At 44.1% G+C, this 21,815-nt stretch overlaps 1 protein-coding gene across 3 annotated transcripts in view; it reads right to left on the reverse strand.

Moving 5' to 3' along the window:
* CAMKV (CaM kinase like vesicle associated) overlaps positions 1–21,815 on the reverse strand; it is a 483,421-nt gene that overhangs the window by 49,205 nt on the left and 412,401 nt on the right. For all 3 annotated transcript variants that reach the window (XM_069206828.1, XM_069206830.1, XM_069206829.1), the window contains 2 exons: positions 8,073–8,211; positions 1,796–1,916 (listed from right to left, as the gene is read on the reverse strand). In XM_069206828.1, the coding sequence (XP_069062929.1) occupies positions 1,796–1,916; positions 8,073–8,211 (260 nt within the window). The remainder of the gene's footprint in view (positions 1–1,795; positions 1,917–8,072; positions 8,212–21,815) is intronic.

Consider the following 21,815-nt stretch of genomic DNA (forward strand, 5'->3'; position numbering starts at 1 on the left):
GGTTTACAGTCTGCTGGACTGGTTTTTGTTGTTGATTTCCATTATATTAAAAAACATTGCTGCATCAAGAACAAATGCAGGCAGCCTACTACACCTGGCAAAACACCCACATAGTGTGTCTTAACAAATTCAAAACTGCCTCAGTTTGCAAATATGGGACACTTCTTTAGCAATCTCAGTGGCTAAAATGGGGGTTGCTTTTATTTTGCTACTAGGGTCAATTTGCTGTCCCAGTCCGACCCTGGAGGACGTTATCTAACGACTGTGGTGAAATTGGAGCCTTTGACCTCTGAATTACTACTTATACACAGATCAGTTAAGTATGTGCCTGAACCCACTGATCACTCTTCCTGGTGTTAGAAACTGAGCCCCACATTGGATAGTTCTCTGCAGCAGGTGCATCTAATGAGGGAATCTCTTTGCCTCTTCATCAACATTGTATTATGGACGCAGGTGCAAAGCTAATGAAGCACTCAGGAGGCGCACTGACAGTGCTCCCCAAAATAGTGAAGCACAGGGCATTGCACCCCCAGAGGGAAGCTTACGGTGGGAGGGGCCAAAGTGGGTCCCATGTGGTAATGCACACAGTGAACATCTACAATGATCAGAAGCTCATGAGTTTGAATCCTATCAAGGGACACTCAGCCTTTCACCTTCTGGGATCAGTATATTGAGAAATGTGTAGTTCGGCAGCAGGGTCATGAGTTTCGTACAGTGATTAGAAATGGCAGATGTGTATCATGAAGCACACAGTAAAACTAGTTACTATTATGTGGACGGTCCAGGCTCTCTATAAAGCCACGAACCCCCATTTGTTTGTTATGTGTTCATTTATTTATTGATGAAGAAAACATCTTGATCACAGACACTGTAAACAACATCAATGACTGAATAGTATTGTACAAAAGTCAAATTATATAACTGACATAGGCCAGAGTGGGATGTTGAAATTTTGTGCCACGGAACTGCTCTTCTCAAGCAGGCATCAAGTGCAAAGCATTAGATAAAAAGTGCATTAAAACTTTTACAAACAGGAACAAACACACATAGTTTTCATTGCAGTTATTATATACATGCATATGAAGGAATTCCTTTGTTGTGCCATTACTTCCAGTGGCCATGAAGCAAACACTGTGAATGGTCTTCCACTTCCCTATGGATAGTAAAAATCAGCCATAACTGAGGTGTAATGTGCTTCTCACCCCCTTGGTCTGTGCCATCACACCTGCTCCTCTGTGATAGCTAAGCCTCAGGCCACCAGCAAATCCCTATCCAAGTTCTCGGTTTTGGGCCAGATCGTTGAACCCCAGAGAAAGGTGTAATAGATCAATAAAGAGGAAAGTTCAAAAGTAGAGGGACCAAAGGAGTGGACTGAGCCCGTGCTTGGGGCCTGGTCTACAATTGCTTACTGGGTCTATGCGTCCTTTCTAATCCCAGAGCATGTGTGGGCCAATTGCTAGGATTACTGGTTTGCAGAACCAGTTTCAAGCTAACAAAACCCACATAAATTCAACACAACAATCAACAAAATGTGTTTCTTACTAATAATTCAAACTTGCTGCTCACTTATTCCCTGTGCAATTTCCATAGTAAACAAATGTACTATATGATGGGAATTATGCTCAATTTAAAGTTACTCTACGCAATGAGGAAATTAATAATGGCCACCATATATTTTAAAATTTAAACAAACATAAAAAAAAAAAAAAAACACTTGTAAAAATCAAAGTTCAAGGTTTGTGAACATTCCACTAGCCAACTCTTGAGATAAAGCCACCTGCAATCTGTTACTTACCCAAGTACTCTGGGGTACCACATGGCTCCTTGATGAGCCCGTTCTCCAGCTTGGCCAGGTGGAAATCACTGATTACTATCTTAGAGTTCTTCAGACGGTTGTAGTAGAGCAGGTTCTCCAACTGAATTTAGAGCAGGAAGACAAAATGAAGAGCCTCAATTCAATTAACACACAATATAAATCTATGTATCTCTTCAAAATATGTTGAGGCCCGCCAAATCAGTGGAGGCTATGTGTTCTGTTGGCCAGATAAAGGCCCATGACAGATTTAGAGAGCTCTGCAAGCACGAGATCCATGCCTGCTGTGGCAGCAGTTGCTATAAAGGTTGAATAAGTTGCCAATTAGGGGTCATGTTTGTGGTGCCTACTGGGCAAACTTTCTTGTTTCTCAACAGAACTGGCACAGGGCCATTGGTACAATTATTCAGTAATTAAGAGAGAGGCATTGGCTGTGTACTGGACACTCAATAAATTCAAAGATTTCATTAGGGGGACTCTAGTCACATTGAGAAATGATCACAAGCCTCTTAAGGAGGTATTTACTGAAAAAAGGCTTAGAAACAATTTCGAACAGAATTAAAAGATGGGTTCTTAATCTCCAGGAATTCACCATTGAAGTGAAGGATATTCCACGGATCAGAGATTGTGCACCTGATTTCCTGTCACGGATAGTCAACGACACTGATGCATAAAGTAAATTTGGTAATAAAATAGTGAGGAAGTTGATTTACCAAAGGAAGATGTGTGTGTGTGATAACCTGGGGTGCCATTGATGAAAGTATTTGGAAACAAGAGTTATGTGCTGATCCAATTTTGAAGAAAGTACAAGAGATGTGAGGTAAGGGGTGGGATAATGAAGGAAACATTGGGGAACTATTGAGACCTCATTGGATGGTCAGAGGAGAATTATCAGAGATGAATGGATGTCTTTTTTGGGGATACAAGATTGATACCTCCTGAAAATGGGAAAAGGAAGATGATTGACTGAGCACATAAAGGCCATTTTGGTATTACAAAAACTAAACAGAGATTAGGTTGGATTTTTGGGGGCCAAGAATGGTTGTATTGGTTGAGGGGGTGGTTAGGGATTGTGTGACCTGCTCTCAGAGTGACAAAGTGTTAAAGTCTTGTACTCCACCCATGCATTGTTGTACGCTATCTGAAGGACCATAGGTGGATGTAGCAATAGACATTATAGGCCCTTTGAGAAAAGAAGTTCACTGTGTATTCTAGTACTGGATGATTTGTTTTCAAGATGGCCAGAAATTATATTTGTCTAAGATATTAGTTCTAGTGCTGTTGTTAAGTTTCTGGTGGAAATTCTTATGTGTGAAGGGCTTCCTAACACACTGTTGACTGACAAAGTGATGCAATTTCGCTAAAAGGAAATTAAGGAATTTCTAGAATGTAACAGAATTGCACACAAGTTCTGTGCCCTTTATCACCCCGAAGCCAAAAGTGTAGTAGAAAAATTCAATAAAACTCATAAAGAAGGTATTCAGCTAGCAAAATCAAACGGAATGTGTTGGAAGGTAGAAAGAATAATACATTTAGAAGTGTATCGTCTTACTACTCACCAGTCCACAAATATGGCTCAGCTTGAGTTACTAAAAGGCAGGAAGCCAAATTCCAGGTTGGTACCAGAGTGGATAAATTAGTATTAAGGTTGGGTGAAAATAGACATAACCAACCAAGGAGGGAACAGGAGTTGGAAAGACAGCCAGCCCGTAAGGAACATTAGGATCTTATGCATAAGACCATGGTGATAGACTTTAAACTGGGTGATTGGGTCAGAGTGAAGGCTCCCACTGGTACCAATGAGTGGTCACAATGTAGGGTGAAGACTGATTTGCACATGGATGGGCCCAAACTGAGGTGGCATGGTGGATGTAAAATGATGGATTGGGATGCAGTTCGAACAATTGCCATTTGCTGAAATTAATTCAAGCATTTTATCCATCACCTTTTTGTTTTTGCAGAAAACATATGTCAGACAATAATAAAACTAAAGATAGTTTCAGAACTGGTGGACATGTGACCTGGCCCCCACATTTCTTAAAAGGTTATATGGTCAATAGACTCTGCATTCTTTTCTAAGTGGAGATGGGATAGAAAATACATGTTTTTGGATAGCCATTCCATCTCATCCTAGCTTGTATATGTATAGCCAATTATAGTTTTGGTTATCTATTATTTTTCTCACCAGATTATATATGTATAGAGACTTTTAATTCTCTCTTATTTTGTTTCTTAAACCCATATAACCCTCTACACTTATTGTGTTTTTTCTAGCTCACGTATAATTTTGAGGTTCAGTGTTTTCTAGCTCAAACATATGTTATGATTTCTGTTAGATGATGGTGCTTTCAAATATAAAAAGGGAGATGTGTGGCATCTACATCAGCTGTCATAGGGGATTGGTCTATGACTTTTTAATCCTGACTCCTCTGGGTTCTAGGATGGTCCAATGTGAGGAGCTGTGCCAGAGCAAGAGAAAGTTGGACCAGGGCTGTGGTTGGTGTGTTAACAATAAACTCCCTCTTCATCTTTTACTTGCGTCGATCTTCTTTCTTTCACAATCGACTTCCCAGCTGGGACTAAGGTCCCGGACACGAAGTCTATTACGGCCACTCATCCCCAACTAGGGCAGGAAGAGTGCCACTGCGACCCGTGGCAAACGGGCTATCATATCAAGGGTTTATTTCAGCACAGCCAACTGAGACTCCCTAATGGAAACCTATCTGTTACCGCACCTCTAAGAGGGGTTGGAAAACCACGAATTTGGCAGGGTTGGTTAACTGCAATTTATTGTGGCACAAGAACTCCACCCAACTCATGTACCTCTTCTTAGGCCAATATTTATACTTTTTTAGCACCGCATTTGCATAATTTTTTTACGCAAAAGCAGCACAAACTAAGTTTGCGCTGATTTTGCATCAAAAAACGACGCAATGCGGCACTAAAAAAAGTATAAATATGGGCCTTACTTTCTTACCCTTCTTTTAGTAATGAAATACTTCCCTTTGGTGTCAAGGGGCAACAATCACAAGTCGATGAGTACACACAGGTAGTTATTGCCTTGGTAGCAGAATCAAAGAGTCCTCTCAAAATGAAAGCTCACTAACCCAATGTGGACTGATAACTAAAATGGAGGTCGACTACATTCCTACTAATATTAATATTGTGAAGCAGCTACCACTATCCAATTTGAAATGGTACTTTACAAATATAGCAATAAGTCTTCTTCCTCCAAGCGACTGTTGTAATCCATACAACTGCCACAAAGCCTTTCCTTGACTCCTCCATCCCATTATTTTAAGTGAAACTTCCTACCACTAACTCTGTTAATGGCATGCATCTACTCTCACGGGTCTAGCCAAATTTAAATGCACCACTGGAGAGAAACGTGCACAATCAAGGGTGGGTCATGTGAATCTTCTTTAGAAAACATCAACCAACATGCTAGAGAAGAGGCTAAGGCCACGTTTTGCTGTTGGTTTTTCAAACCTCCCAAGACATACTTGGTGTACTTTACTCACTTCCGGTCCTGTCACAACCCCCATTTAGTCATTCAACACTCTACTAGCGGTATGTAACAGTTTTAGTATGGAAGCAAAATCTTGCATAGATCCTTATTGCTGGCGTAGTTATCAGTGGCGGTTTCAATTTTTTCCTACATGAACTCACATACTTTTCTTTTGCTAACTGCCATTTTTTCCTTTGATAGTGCTAGCAGGTACTGAAAAAGGATGAAGCTTTTTTAGCAAGTTACCTTTAAAGTCATTCACATGCTAGAGAAGAGGCTAAGGCCATGTTTTGCTGTTGTTTTTTCGAACCGCCCAAGACATACTTAGTGTACTTTACTCACTTTCGGTCCTGTCACAACCCCCCTTTAGTCATTCAACACTCTACTAGCGGTATGTAACAGTTTTAGTATGGAAGCAAAATCTTGCATAGATCCTTATTGTTGGCGTAGTTATAAGTGGCAGTTTAAATTTTTTCCTACATGAACTCACATACTTTTCTTTTGCTAACTGCCATTTTTTCCTTTGATAGTGCTAGTAGGTACTGAAAAAGGATGGAGCTTTTTTAGCAAGTTACCTTTCAAGTCATTCACATCGTGACATTGAAACTAATAGATATTACAGTCTTTTTTTCTTGTAACAATGCAAAAACAGTGCAAAATGTCTGAGTTTCACTTGCAAACCCACATTAAGAAAATTATGTATACTGCTGGTAATAAATGTATTACTTGGGGGAACTCTGGGAAGCTACAAGGTGAAAGCTTGGCACTTTGCTCAATTTCACTCCTATAAGAAAAATAGACTTCTACTTGAGATGTGGGACGGTATGTGTCAATGGTTGCTGTTGCAAACACTTGAAAAGCTCCCTACTCCTCAAAGTGGTAACAGGCCAGCATATGGGAATCTGTCTCATTGTACATCTTCCTCTTTTGGGAATCTGGACAGGAAACACAAAGTGTTCCACACCACATTTATTTCAAAGCAGTAGCAGTTCCTTTAAGGCTCATTAAAAAAAGTTTACCATTTGGGAATGAGCGATGATGGCATGATGTTCCTTGCCAGTGTTGCGAATAGCAACTTGCCTAATTAATATTAATTAGGCAGGTAATTTTGCAGTCTGAACATTGATAAAGCGTGTTCCTATGGCTGAGACCATAAACAGCTTTATTAATTATGCCCCCAATTTGTATTTTGAATATTCAACTGATGTGAGTGGGAACATGCTTACTGGGCATTTCTACTTTGCGGAAGTGATGATGTCTGTGCTGCTGCTAATAAACAGTCATTACTCAAAAACTGAAAGTGAGGACGAGAGGTAGGAGGAGGGGTCAAGAGCAGGAGGAAGGATAAGAGATTAGGGAGCACATCGGAAAGCAGAAAGGAGGTACTGGGGTGAACAATGTGAGGTAAGACACTGTGGGGCATATTTAAGAAAAGTGGCACATCATCTCATGATGCGCCACTTTTCTTGCACCCTGTTGCGCCCCCCCACCGCCACCATGTGTGTGTCATATTTATGATACAGCCCATGTTAGGGAACTAGCGTCAAAAATGTTGACAGTAGTTTGGCGCTTTGCAGGATTTGCGTCAAAAATATTGATGTTAATCCTGCAAAGTGAAAGGAGGCCCACTGAAAACAATGGGAGCCTTAGGCATGTGTTAAAAATGATGCTAGAAATGATGCAGTGGAATCCCATAGATTCCACTGCGCCATTTTTCTGGGCCTCCTAATGCCGGAACGCTTCCCTTGTATACATTATGCCTGGCGCAGGCATAATGTGGCGCAAGGGTTTACAAAGTGGCACAATGTGTGCAAATATGGCGTGGCGATTTTGCCAACCTAATTCCACATTAGCGTAAAAAAATTACGCTAATGTGGCGCAAGGTGGCACTAGGAACTTATTAAATCTGGGCCCATGTATACACTCTGATTATCACAACAGACACTAGGGCTAGGAGTGGAGTGGTAAGCCTCACGTGGCCCAGGCTGTATGTCCCTTGTACAGCTCAGGCTGGGAGTACTTCGAGCAGCCTGTGAATGTAAGGTGTGAACAGGAGCACATGTGGAGCCAGTAATTTTTCACAGGGTGAATGGGAGTCAGAAGATGCTTCACAGAGCGTGTCCTGCACAACACAGCTGTAGATGAGTATTCATCATTAGAGATGCTGTTAAGGAAGATTATTAACACTTGAAATGAGAGTGGGCAAAATAATACAATGCACAGGAAAGGGGAATCAAGTGATTGCCAGTGGCTTAGATTTGTAAGCATTCCACCCAAAATCGTAGTGTTTCTGTGAAATGACATAAGTGTGATGAGTATGCCTAAATGAGAGTTTTTTTACTTGCTATGCCACAGGAATCAAGTTAAATGCACTGATTATGCTCTAGGAGTCCGAAACAAGTCTGTGATTGCTTGTGTTTCTGTATGGATGGAACATATCCTGGCAGTTGTAAATGTCTGGTCCAGTTTTTGAATGACGTAGAGGAACTGAAATGCAGCCCTGAGAGACTGCCAGTGACTAGACTTTTGGAATCATCCCAACCATTGCTTTATGCTTTGAAACCCCGTTATAAAGCTGCAACAAATCTTCCTTGAAAGAAAGAAATGAACCACAAAGATCTCACAAGCTCCTCCAGCAATGCCCTTCTAGAGGCTTGGACCTACACCAACTTACATAAAAATAAATCCCATTATGTCCAGATGTTGTAATATATTTGTTAATAGTTTCCACTTTAAATATTCTTGGATTACCTTGAGATTTCTGTGAACGATCTTCAGTGAGTGGAGATAGGCAACCGCCTCAAGGACCTGTCGGATAACATTGCTGGTATCACGTTCCGAGTAATACCCCTGGTCCAAGATCCAGTCAAACACCTCACGGCCAGTGGCTCTGTTAGTGAGAAAAACACACGAGGATGCAGGGTTACAGACGTAGAAGAAAGTGACAGAGGGAGGTAAAACCATACAAGCTGTGATTAATATGTGTTTCAGGTGTGGTAACGCTGGGGTGATCTGCAGAAATTAATTTCAGTAAGTATAAAGGGATATCTTTGTAAGGTAACTAACACTTTCCATAAAAAGTTTCTGACATAAGACTGTTAACAATATGGGGGCTGATTCGGAAGTATTACCACAGGAGTTATCTTAATGCACTCTTACAAGCATTTGGGAAGCATCCCCAAATAGCTAACTCCCTATTGGTAATAAGCAAAGACGGCACAGTCCTTTCCATTTATACTAATTAAATGGGAATATTCCCTGAATATTCCTGTTTTAGCTATTTAGGGCCCAATTCACAAAGGCATGTAGAAGTACTTAACTGCAACAGGAACACTAATTTACATACTGCAAAATGCTTTTGTAATTAAAGTCCTGTGTTTAGGTTTCATACCCATTTAAAGGGTAGCATCTTATGGTGAATGTATCTATATTTAAAACAAATGCGTTTGATTTATAGTAAATCTGAGCACCATTATTTAGCTACATCGTATAATACATAATTATTTGCATTACAAAAAAGTGACACAGAAAATAAGTAATTCATTTGCAACTTGAATTCATATACGTTTTTAATTGGCCATATTTACAATCCTTCGAGCACTTATCATACTATCTTAGTTGTTCTAAGCATTATAATATCAAACCCTGTAACAAAAGATTACATGACCTAGTTTTTCGATGAATCTTTGCATATAAGACAACAAACGTTACTTTAACTGTCTGCCCAACATACCACATGCAAGCATGCGTCCTTGACAGTTGTGCATGAACATAGTTCATGTGCTGGGATATTTGAAATGGTATAGCGCCTTATCATGAGACATGCTCTACACATTATACAAAAGTGGATATGGACAGGTTTTGTTTTAATAGTATAGAAATCTGCCCTGAAAGACTAATCTTTAATATCCTTCTTCAGTGTTGCTTTAAATATTCTTATATTGGCCAGCTTGTCTGCAAACATGTGATCCACATCCAGGATTTTCACACAGATATTAGAAAATTGAGCATCCTGGATATTAGAGAAAGATTTACTAACCCCTGTCTTTAAGCCAACCAAACCCAAGTTCTTAAAGGTCCATCCATTTTGGAAGAAAGAACAATTCTATTCGCCCATTCCGTTATTGGTAATTTGTAACACGGGGGCGTACTCTTGTGTCTTTGGGTAACTTTGCTCTATGCTTGTTACAGGAAATTCTCCAAATTACACTAATAACACACCGCATAATTATTTGCCATTCCCTGCAAAAATGTAGGGCATCAGACACTCGTAATGAGAGTCTAAATATCAATCATTGTCCACTTTGTTTAGAGGAAATTCTGAAACATTACACTGGATTGGTGTGGCTTGATTCTTATCTTTACTGTTTACATAATAATTGTGAAAAGTATTAGGTGATTTGGGGATGAGGATTATCTGATCATTTTAAGAAAGAGAGACTCTGGGGCTGAAAGAACACTTTCCAAACACTTTTTAAAGGACGATCTGTCAAACAGATGTTTAATTAAATTTAGAATAAGATCGAAAGTTAGGTGTAAATGATATCCTCTCCAGGAACTTCATCTAGGAAATGTGTATTAATACACAAATATTTTTTTTTTACTTATCACTATTAACCTCTAGGCCCCGGTTCTAGAGAAGTCGTTAACAGGCGCCTCAACACCTCCTCTGGGGTAGTAAGCTCTATATTTATACAATTTACAATTACAATAGTGAGTGCTACAATAGTCGAAAATATCAACGCTGCAATAAGGCAGAAATGTACAATTTTGAGAATCGCTTTCATCTCAGCCAGTAGAGGGTGCCACGTGTCCACAATAAACCATAATGGCGTTGCTTTCGACTGTCCCATGGAATTTAGAAGTGGTAGAATCCTACAGGACTCGGTTTTGTTTGTCTGTTTATTTATTTGTTTATTTTTACCAAGAACAAAACCCACGGACCATTCATGGCCCGCATTACGTGAGTTCAAACAAAAACACGTCTGTATTGTAACCTCCACCTGGCGACGTGACCCCGTATCCCTGAGAGAACGATCCAAGGACGTTTCTAAAATACAGGGGCACGGGACAACCTTCAAATGCCTCCTACAGTTTCCCCCATGGAGCAATAACGCTGCCAAGAATAGTCCTGGATCGATGTCGGTCTAAAACACCCGTGGGGTGAAAAGCACGGATTCTTCGGTCAATACAGCAACATGTAACAAAAACCCATCAGTCAGTGTTGGGTGAGAGAATTATCGTAGTCATTACAAGTGATGCAACGAACATGGGTGAGAGCAAGCGCGTGACCTTAGTGTGAAGAAGCTACCAAAGAACAGGCACATCAGTCTTTTTTCTCTCTCGATTTCCCCCAGGTTACCAGCTGCGTCACCTTCGCAAGACTTCCGTCTTCCGTCATTATATTGCTGCATGCCCAGTGCACTTTGTAGTGTTGGGGGCCCGTGGCCCTCATGCTATGAAATAAAGGTGACACTGTAGCATGGTTGTAGGAGCTGGCCCTGGGCACGTGCGCCTGGCCCTTTTTATTGGCAGGGTCACCTGACTGGTGATGCGTGTGTTGAATGGGTGTCGGGTGTGCGTGTAAGGCCAGCCCTCAGCCGAGTGGCTGGTGAAACACTAGAATGTGTCCGACAGAACACTAAATCCCTCCCAAACTTTATTGAGAAACGAAACAACAAAGTCCAACCTGTGGGAGAGAAACAAAGACACAAAATATATACACAGCCTCTTCTGGAGGTCCGGCTGACCTGCGGCATGGAACAGGTGCAGCTGGGCACTCTGCATCACAGCAGCAGGCTTTCCTCTTGTGCCAGAACTCCATCGAACAGGAGTCTCCTCGAGGCCCTTTTGGCGGGCTGCCAAGGGACTGTGAGGACTGTGCCGGCCTATTGCAGGCCCAGCAAAGGCGTCGCAGAGGAACAGCCTACAGGACTACATCCTAATCACACATGGAGCGACAAGTGTGGTTGATGCAGGGTCAGCTTGCTTGAGCCTTCAGGATTCAGGTGCTCTGGCCATAGTGTAAACGTCTTTGGGTGACCAGTCTCTGTATAAGACCTCCGTGCTTCCCGATGCCTTTCGTGGAGCTGTCTCAGACATATTCTCCCACAGCGGTATTCCTCTCTCACTGGAATTCATTGGAGGCCCTTACCCCTGGACTGCGGGGCTGTGTGGGCCAACGTAGGCCGCGCTAAAGGATTCGCTCTGAACTCCCAACAGGGCCACGTCCAAATCTTGTGCAACCCCAAGCGTGGATGGTCAAATGGTCTGGTCTGCTCTCACTGGCAGGTGTCTGGTTCACGGGGCTCCTGGCAGGTGTTCAAGTGGTAAGTTTCCAAATTGCCAGATATGCCTTGTGTTGGTTCTTGTTGCTGACTCTGGCTCCACTCGGGTGGTGCTGTGCTCTTTTGGTGGTTGGGCGATGCACCTCATCATGATGATGATCTGTTTTCATCCTTCTGCAGATCAAACAGGTGGCGGCGACTTTGTCGGCGGAAAGATCACTTGATGGACTTTGTGGCCACTGGCAGGTCTTGCATGGCCTGTGCAGTTGGCGACAGGGATGTCATCGCAGCCAAGCAGCCAGTGACAACTGGCAGGACGGTCACTCTGAGAAGCGTGGGGGTCCACCCACGTAGCTATCTTCAGTGACTTCTGTTCACCCCAGTGGCTGTCTTGTGCTGATGGATACCTTCTCGTCTGCTCGCACGAGTCCTCAGTTGTGTCACTCTTCTTCCTTCCGCTTGTGCACCTGTGATGGAGTTGATCTGTGGTGTGACTGGTCTGTCATACTCCTCTCTTCTTCTCGTCCTTTCTCGTTGTGGCATCGTGCCACGCTCTCTTCTCCTCTTTCTTCCTTGGGTGGCGTAGTGCCACAGGTCGCATGTTGCATCACTTAGACCTTCCGCTGCACCTCTGCGGGTGCATCTTGCTCTTTGCCCTCAATGTGGCATCGTGCCACAGGTCGCATGCTGGGTCACATGAACCTATCACTGCACCTCAGCCGGTGCATCTTGCTCGGTCGCAGCCTCTCACAGGCTGAGTCCTGCGGGTAGGACTTGATCCACTCACCCATCTGACCTCTTGCAGGTCTGGTCCATTCTGGGATCATCTGGGTGCATCACTCCGTGACTGGATTGTCACTGTTCTCTTCCTCCGTGTCTTTGCTTGAGGGCACTCCTCTTGCGCCTGGAGACTGCACTGTCACAGTGCTCACTCCTGTCTCCGTGTGCCTGGCAGGGTTGGTCAGTTCTTCTGACCTGCTGAACGATGGGCCATCTTGTGCTGTGGCAGACTGGTGCGGCCTCTTCTCCCTGGCATTGCGTCACGCTCTCAGAGTGCTCACTGTCTCTTGGGCTCCTGCCCGTGCTGTCAGGTTCACCGGCACCACCGTCTGCACACCTCTGACATTGTCTCTTTCCTTCCTGGGAGCATTTCATTGGCACCTGGCATGCCCATCTCATGACTTGCGGTGATGTGCTTCACCGCTGGGGGCATGTGGCACTGTCTTCCTGTTGGCAGAGGACGGCCGCTATTGGCTGCGCATTCAGTGCACGTCCTCCTTGTGTGCCACATGAGGCATGTAGCCTCTGTTGGCTTTGCTGCTTGGCTGTGGCTGTGGCAGATGCAGTCTCTGTCTTTGTTGTGCAGGGTTGCACACATCTCTCTATCTCTCCTCTTGTGCAGTCACTGTCTGTTGGCGCTGCTGCTCTTACCCAGTCACTGTCTGGGGGTGCTGCTGCTACCTGTAAATCTCCTTAGTGCTGCAGGCCTCTTCTTCAGCCCAGCACACAGTCTCTCTGTTGAACAGGTGCAGTACCTGTGTTTGGCCACAATGTCACTGCAGCAGCACTTCTCTCTCTAGCCATGTCCTTGGCTCTATGGCTGCCTGCTGTTTTTCCTCAGTGAAACTGCCGGTGAGGAGCTACGCTGTACTGGGGCCAGGGCTGCAGCTTACCTCTCCAGGTAAGTGCAGCTTCTTTCTCTTCTTCTTTTCTCTTTTTTCTTTTCAGTCAGCCTCGCAGTGGGGAGGAAGGCAGCATGCTTTGGGGTCAGCAGTCTCTATGTAGGCTGTCGCAGGTGTGTTTGAAATCCTGTTTCTGGGGGTGGGGGAGGTGGGGTGGCACACAGTACCGGGGCGGAAGCTGGTCCCTTCTGCTTCAGCCCTGGTTGGGACCGCCGCCTTTAGATGGTGGGCTTTTGCACCATTGAGGCTCTGTGCCTCTGACTGCTGGCAGCACCTCACCATGCCAGCAACCCCTCATCTGCATCCGGTAAGTGATGTTGCCACTGCGCCACATGCACTTCACTCGGGATCCTCTTCATGCGTGGCCAGTGCACTGCCAGATGTTCTCTTGCCTCCAGCCCCTCCTCCGTAGTGCTGCCCATCTTGTTTTCTGCAGGGGGTCCCCTGCAGAATGGTCACTGACAGTTCTTCTCCCTCGCTGGGATACAACTGGCGGCAGGCGGGGTAGCTTCACATTTGGGCAGCAGCAGCCTTCGTAGCGATGCGTTCCATTTTCTTTCCCTGCAGTGGCAGCAAACGGCTGGGAGTGCCGTACAGAGCCACGTGATGCAGGGGCAGCTCATCTCTGCACGACACTGTTGATACCATCTCTCACTGCCCATATGGGCACTGCAAGGGAGGGAGGCTCCTCTTCTCTGCACTGCACGTGGGGCTCACCTCGCACCCGGCAGGTGAATGGGCACTATTCTTTGTCCTCCTCTAACTGTGCAGTCAAAGCAGGCAGTGTGTGTTCAGTGGGCTAGCCTTATTCCCTTCACAAGCTTCCCTAACACTGCAGGCCTCTTGGGATGTTCGTGCGGGGGTGGCGCTGCAGGTGCAATGTGAGCTCTGACTCACAGGAGCTATGGCGGCACACTTTGAAAAGTGCGTGCACCTTATGCATTCTTCCATGAGGAGCGACGGGGCTGCAGCCGGTCCATGTGTGGGGCGAGCCCATTCGTCACCATTGTAGTGTTGGGGGCCCTAGGCCCTCATGCTGCAATAAAGGTGACACAGACACAGTAGTAGTGGGTTCTATAACAGGCATTCCAAAAGATGTGAAGTAAAATTTGGGCAGCAAGATTTTTTAAAAATAAACAACTACGTACTCCATACCCACCCCTAGTAGAGAGGAGAACATTGCCATCTAGCTGATTTCCCAATTTTTTTCACACTCGTCAGGGGTGGGCGTAAGTCCACAAAACCGGAGTGAAGAGACTAATGTTGTTTCTGACCATCACTGATAAGGAACTTTTGGGGGATATTTACAAGCCCTTGTGCCTCCTTGTGCCACACTTGCATCATTTTTTCACGTTATTGTGGTGTTAAGGAGGCAGTTTCTGTGCCATATTTACAAAAATGGCGCAATGCATGCATTGCACCACTTTGTAAACCCCATGCCACATAATGCCTGCACCAGGCATAATGTATGCAAGGGGACTTTCCTACGCAAGGAGGCCAAAAAAATGGTGCAGTGAAATTTACGCTAGTTCACTGTGTCATTTTTTGCCATCATTTTTAATGCCTGCTCAGGGCAGGCATTAAAATGAGACACCCATAATCTTCTATGGACCTCTCTGTGCTTTGCTGGACTAGCATCAATGTTTTTGGCGCTAGTGTAGCAAAGCGCCACAATAGAGCCAAAAATGCTGACGTTATTGTGGTATTATGTGCCATGGTGCACCGTACACACAATATGGCGCACCCATGGTGCTGTTAGAGGACCTCAAGAAAAGTGGCACATCAATGCTGATGCGCCACTTTCTTGTAAATATGCTCCTTTGTTTTGCTGACCCTTAAGCTGTAAGAAATAGTTTTGGATCTAGTAATGGTTGCATGTAAGGTAGGTTTGTAGAGATGCACAAAGTGATTTTTTTTCCAGTTCTTTAAAAAATCTGACTGTTATCAGTGTAAGTGAAATATTATAACCAAAAAGATGATGTGAAGACAGTATGTGGCGACAATGCAGATTGATCCTAGGCGATTTTGACAAGTAAATGTACAGCAGCCTGATTAAACAAAAGATGCGTCTGTGACATAGGCCTGGAGCAAAGTTTTATTAAGTGAGCAAAATCTTGTAAAAGTTTCAGGAACTGAACATTATGGCCCTCATTATGACTTCGGCAGTCTTTTCAGCAGAACATTGAAGCCAAGGGTACCAGAAGACCTCCAGTGCTGGCAGTCTTCTGACCACCATATTACGAGTACTGAAGGATTTCCACCACATTTTGGGCGGAAATCCTTCAGTAGTCGTGTAGCGGTTGGAGTAATATGGCCTGGCTGTGTCCTGATGGCAGGGCTCTGCCGGGGGTGGAAGTGCCTGTTCCCATTCCCTGCCGGACGACCTCCTCGCTGGACAAGGTAAGTCAATTGACCGACAGGAGAGTGGGGTGGGAGGCTGTGGGGTGTTGTGTGTGCGTGTATGAGTTGGTGTTGTCTGTGTGTGTGCATGTAAATGTGCATGTGTGTGTGTGTATGCGTGTTTGAATGCGTGTGTGTATGTGTGTATGAATGCGTGTGTGCATTGGTGTGTGTATGCACATTTGAATGCATGTGTGTATGCGTGTATGAATGCATGTGTATATGGGTGTGCGTATGCATGCTTGAATGTGTGTATGGATTCTTGTGAGTGAGTGTGTGTATGGATGCTTCTGAGTGAGTGTGTGTATGGATGCTTCTGAGTGAGTACATGTATGTAAGTGTTGGTGAATGAGTGTATGCAGGGTGTGTGAATGAGATTATGTGGGGTGCGTGTGAGTGTCTGTGCATGTGTTCATATGTGGGGAGGGGGTGGGGGAGGTAGGCCCTGTCCTAGAAGGGGGTGAGGGAGGGGGATTCTGGTATGGAGGGGGGAGGTGGGGGAGTATTGGGATTGCAGGGGTGGTGGGGGAGTCATCTGCCGGTGACAGGAAAGAAATTTCCTGTCACCAGTAGCCTTTCTGCCAGGGTTTTCGAGGCAGTGCTACCGTCGTGGAAACCCTGGTGGAAAGCCGACTCTTGATACCGCTGGTAGTCTTCATTGGACCGTCGGGTCGGAGATGCTAATCTCCGGCTCAGTTGTCCAACTGCGCTGGCGGTACAAGTGGGGATGTGGCAGGCTGGTAGAGGCCAACCCGCCACACTCATAATGTGGCAGTCTTCGAGACCGCCAGGGTCATAATGAGGACCATTATCATTAAAGCAAAATTTTGCTTTTTTGTGGTTTCTGAATTTTGCATAATTGGCACCCGAAGGAACCTGGGTTGAATATAAAATTTCTTGCATGGTACCTCATTTCCTTAAATCAGTCTCCTGCTACATTTTACATGATCTTTTTATATAACGCATGGCCTTACATACAGTTTTCATACACAATAACTACCAGCCATGAACATTTCCCGAAATACACAATATCCTGTAATTTTTGCAAACTCTATGCAAATGTTGCTGAAAAAAGCCAACATTTCCCTAAAAACAGAGTCCACCCCAACAGACAAGGATAGGGGTGGGGAGGATGACAGCATAAACACATTACACACTTCAAAACAAAGAAATGGATTTTCAACTCAGCTTTACTGGTTGCCGGAAGACAGCCAGCAAGCCATTGGTGGATGATGGTGAGCTGAAGATGAGCGTAAGTGAGAGAAAGAATGGTTGTAAAATTGATTGCCAAATCGCTTGCCACAAGAAGGTATACTTTGGTAGGCCCACTAGAAGACTGTCACAGTAGTATAATTTTCTCATGTCAGTTGTATATTTGTGAATTTACTGTTTGTTCTGGGAGGTACGTGTATATGCCTTTGATAGTAGTCAACTAAAATCTAGCCACTGTGGATTTGATTGAGAGGGAGTTTGTGTGTCAAATAACATTTCAAGATTTAGTGCAAAACATAAAGGAGTGAGAACATCTGGTGAAATATAGCTAGTAAGTCAGACTAAGCAGGTTGGTGAAGGTTGAGAGATGGTTTTCACTTTTGATGACTTGAGTATGAAGGATTGACAGCCAGAGTTACACAGTTGAGGGTGCAGCTGCAGTGTAGTAGAGAAAAAGTAGATGGTTTGTAGCCTCTGTGACCTTCAAAACTATGGGCCAGATTTACAAGAAAGTGGTGCATGATCTGTGATGTGCCACTTTTCTTGCGCCCCCTGTGTCCCCTAACGATACCATGTGTGCGCCGTATTTACAATACAGCGCACCATGGGAGCCCTATTGAAAGCAATGAGGGCATATTTTAATGTCTGCTCTGAGCAGGCGTTAAAAAAGACGCAAAAAATGTTACAGTGAAATGTAAATTTCACTGCACCATTTTTACGGACCTCCCTAAGAGGGAACCCCCCCTTGCATACATTATGCCTGGCTCAAGAATATTGTGGTGCAAGGGTTACAAATGGGCACAATGCAAGCATTGCACCACTTTGTAAATATAGTGAAGGAGAATGGCCTCCTTAATGCCACATTAGTGTAAAAAAAATGATGCTAGAGTGGCGCTAAGAGGGGCTAGGGCCTTGTAAATCTGGCACTATCTGTATTCCTGTAAGGCACTGTTCTGTATCGAGATTGTCTTTAAATGGGCCGTCTGCCAAATTATGTCACAAAAGATCTCAAAACCTAAGCTGACATCATCCAACAAGGCTATTTCTACACAGGTGAAGTTCCTTCCCACCTGTTAGTTATCCCATAAAGCCCAGAATTTCTTGAGACATCTGACTGCAGAGAATTGTTTACTCCGCTGTCACTCAGTGCTTCAGGTCCCTGAGTGACGAGAAGTAAACACAATGGCCGCTTCCTCCTGAGCTGCATGCTTTCTCTTGACATCTCCAGGAATCCCTGGAGTTACTGGCACCAAAGAAGGCGAAATATGTGTGCGTGCAGGAACATGGTAAGCTAGTCCCTACAAAGTACATACTCACGGCCCTATGGAGCAGCACCACTCCTGCTACAATGCAGGGCAAGTTTTGCAGCGTTCTTTAAAAAAAAGCTTCAATGCGCCATGCTTTGTAAGAGTGCACAGCTCCATTTGTGCGTACAACTAACTATACAGTGCTTGAGTACACGTGGAATGCGTTATTTACCATAACAGACATTACTCGTGATCCTTTCCTCTTACTCTGCTTGGCTAAGCAAGTATTTTGATGTCAGAGGATAAGTCCACCGTAATATTTACATTTACTTCCACAGATAATTGAAGACTGACAGCGGTCAATTACACGAATTAATCATCAGAAAGTGTACGTTTTTTCATATAATCCTGTTCATTCGGTATTTGAGTGTGTCTGCAGAAGAAGGTGTAATCGACTACTGGTTGAGATGAATAAAGATGAGGAAAGCTCAGGCTCAACAGAAAACAGAATGAAAGACCAGCGCGTAAGGTAAATAGATTAAAATGTAAAAGACTAATCTTTTTTGACGTCTTTCGCAGCTCTGCAATTATCGTTGGCAAACAGTTTGAAAAATAAGAATACATTTTTTATATATTTCTTCACATTGGGATTCGATTGTTTCCACATGATCTAAACAACAGACTAGTACCCAAACCACATGATTACATTTTCCGACCTGGACCTGAAGGAAGGCTGAGACTGTCTTGCCAAGATTTAAACACTTGACCTCAAGATCACTGCCTCTGCCATATTCCTAGAAAATGAGAGTTTAAGGTTAGTTAAGATTATCGCGATAGCTACAGGTAGGTAAGAAGCCAATTAGGTCTCCTGCACATATGGGTGATGGCCTCCTGATATCACCAGATGCAGACTCCACTTGTGGTGGAGAGAATTGTAGATGGCATAGCAGCAGACAAACACCAGTTTAAGACAGAACATCCTGAATCGTGGGAGGCTCAGTGCCCCCCATCTTTTTTACTGGCTCCAAGCCTCATTTATATGGTTTCAAACATTTATCATGCACGTTCCGATGTCAAGGAGACCAATGGTGATAACAGTTGTGAATGGAAACCACAGAAGTCCTAGTTTTCAGCTTGCCGCTTGTGCACCCAGCGGCCTTTGCTTGGATGAGCTACATTTGTGTACCTGGCTGCATGGTTGCCACCTGGTTTGTGTCAGACTTGAGATGCTCTTGGGGGATACAACTGTAAAAGTTACCCGAACAGGGTTTACTAGCTGTGTCCGCTAACAATCCCAGAATTACCAAAGTAGCTAATTCTTATTCCACTGGGAAGAACACATAGTGGCATTTTATTACCTTACACCCTTTAGGAGACACATTTGTGTGAGCCAAATCACCTTCAAAGTATGTGATTTTTGGCTTGACTCAGAGTTAGCTGGGTTAGTTGCATCCTTCCCTCAGTGTATACCTCTTGTTCTGGAAGACACAGGTGGTAAGGATTCCTGTCAGTAGTCACTGCCTCATCATTGCCTTTTACATGTAGGTGTGCAGCTCGTCGCTCTGGGAGAGATGACTTCCATGCAAAGACCTGCTATCGTGCCCCGGTGCCTTGATCTTCTTACCAAGGACACTATACCAGCACAGAGTGATGAGAGACTTCCTCGGATTACTGTTTAAGACATGCACAAAATGGGCAAACGCCCAGGGCACCACCTTTCAGGGGCATCCATGTTAAAGTGACTGGGACAGTAAATTATGTTCGTTCTCTCCTCATTCTCTTTTGCTATCCTCTTGGTACATCCGTATCTCTGACTAGCTCTACCTCTAAATGTATCTGTCTTTACCTATCTCTATTGCAGCACTCTCTACCTTTCTGTCTGCCTCTGTTCTGATACTTCTGTCTACCTCCTTCCACGTTCTCTTATCCTCCCTGTCTACCTTGCCCCTCCCTCTTCTTCTCCTCACCCTAACACCTTTCTACACTTCACCTCTCCCTCTACCCTACTGTATCATATCTGTCATAACTGTTGCTTCTCCACCAGAAACCAAATACCCTCCCTCTTCTCTTTTTGTCTTTATTTACTCTTCTCTTTGACTACTTCTATCTCACCCCTCTCTACAATCCTCTGCCGCTCTCTTTCTGCTTCACATATTTTTGTCTCAGATCTCTCTCTCCCTACTTCACCCCACTTCTTGTACCTCACTGTTCTCTTAATCTCGCCCCCTCTCTCTTCAACTCCCTGCACATACACCATCTCTATATCTCTGTCCCTACTTAACTTCTATCTACCTCACCTCTCTTTCAATATCCCTCTATTTCAATATCACTGTCTACTCCAACAGGACTCTGGCATCTCCCAACATTTTTCCACTACTCGCTGTACCCATGTCTACCTGTCTATGCCCTTCTCCTTTCATCATATCTCTCTATCATACTACTGTAACCCCACTCTGCTCTTTCATTCTCATTTTCCTGCATCTCATACAATCACTTCTCTTCTCCTCCCTCAAGCCAGTCCCTCTTTACCTCACCCCTCTACATCTCATTCCATGCATCTTTCCCTCACCTCTACCTAAACCCTACCTCTACCTCCCTCCTGAGCTCACTCCCATTTCTGTTATGCGGAGCTGGAGGTCAGTGCCTAATCACTGAAGTGTACATGGAGAAAGAGGGACAAGGCAAGAAAATTAAGAAGAAAATATCAGATTTACCTCGATGGAATGGAATGGAGAAAATCCACAGAGCAGAGCTTTGATAGTACCTGTTGCAGCAAGAATACCAATTGAGAATGGAAACTTTCTATAATTATGGAATAAAAGCTACAATTTCAAGCACTGTATGCATACAACTTATTTCAATAATATGCACTAATTGACTAAACTTCCACTAAGTCAAGCTCAAGCCTTTCCTACAACTGGATGAATAGAATGGCTATACACTGAGTTCTATATGAAATACTGTTGTTGAAAGACCAAAAAACTCAAATCTAAACACAAAAAAATGGCCCTGGACAAAGCTTGTTCAAGTGTTCGTTTGGTACTATTGGGCTGGCCAATGCTGTGCCTGTTTCCAAAAGTGTAACATTTAATTCAATATTGTTTGGCATCATGAGAGCTTGAATTGTTTGAAAATGGGTATTAAATGTAAAGTTGATCCGAAAAGGGTAAATGCAAAGTAAGTCTTGCCTAGGACTCCAAAAGTCCTTAAGATCCAGACTAGTGTCTCATCACTGCTAACCGCTTAAGACTTTGACTTGATGTCTGCTCTACTGAGCACTGAGTGCAACACCAATGATCCGGGAAAACCAGGGACAGATGTGGAGCAATAATTAGTCTATCGATCCTATGTTTCCTTACGAGAAAAGTAAAAGAGTTAAAGAAGCATTAATTCCCCTGAAGATCTGGAATGGGAACTGTCACTTATCTCCCCACAAGAAACTTTACCATCCGAGACTGTCTTGAGGTACCCTTACTTTTCACACTGCCGCTGCTTTCAGTATGATGCTTTTCTTGTCCTGAAGCACTAAGTACCATACCCTGATATGGAATTACTTGGATGGTGCTGTCTTTGCTGCCCACAGCCATTTGTGGCTTTGGCATCATATTGCATTGACCTGTAAGCTGCTAGGGTGCTGAGCATTGAATACTCTGTCCCATTGTGTGG

The sequence above is a fragment of the Pleurodeles waltl genome, chromosome 9, assembly GCF_031143425.1.
Source record: "Pleurodeles waltl isolate 20211129_DDA chromosome 9, aPleWal1.hap1.20221129, whole genome shotgun sequence".
NCBI lineage: Eukaryota > Metazoa > Chordata > Amphibia > Caudata > Salamandridae > Pleurodeles > Pleurodeles waltl.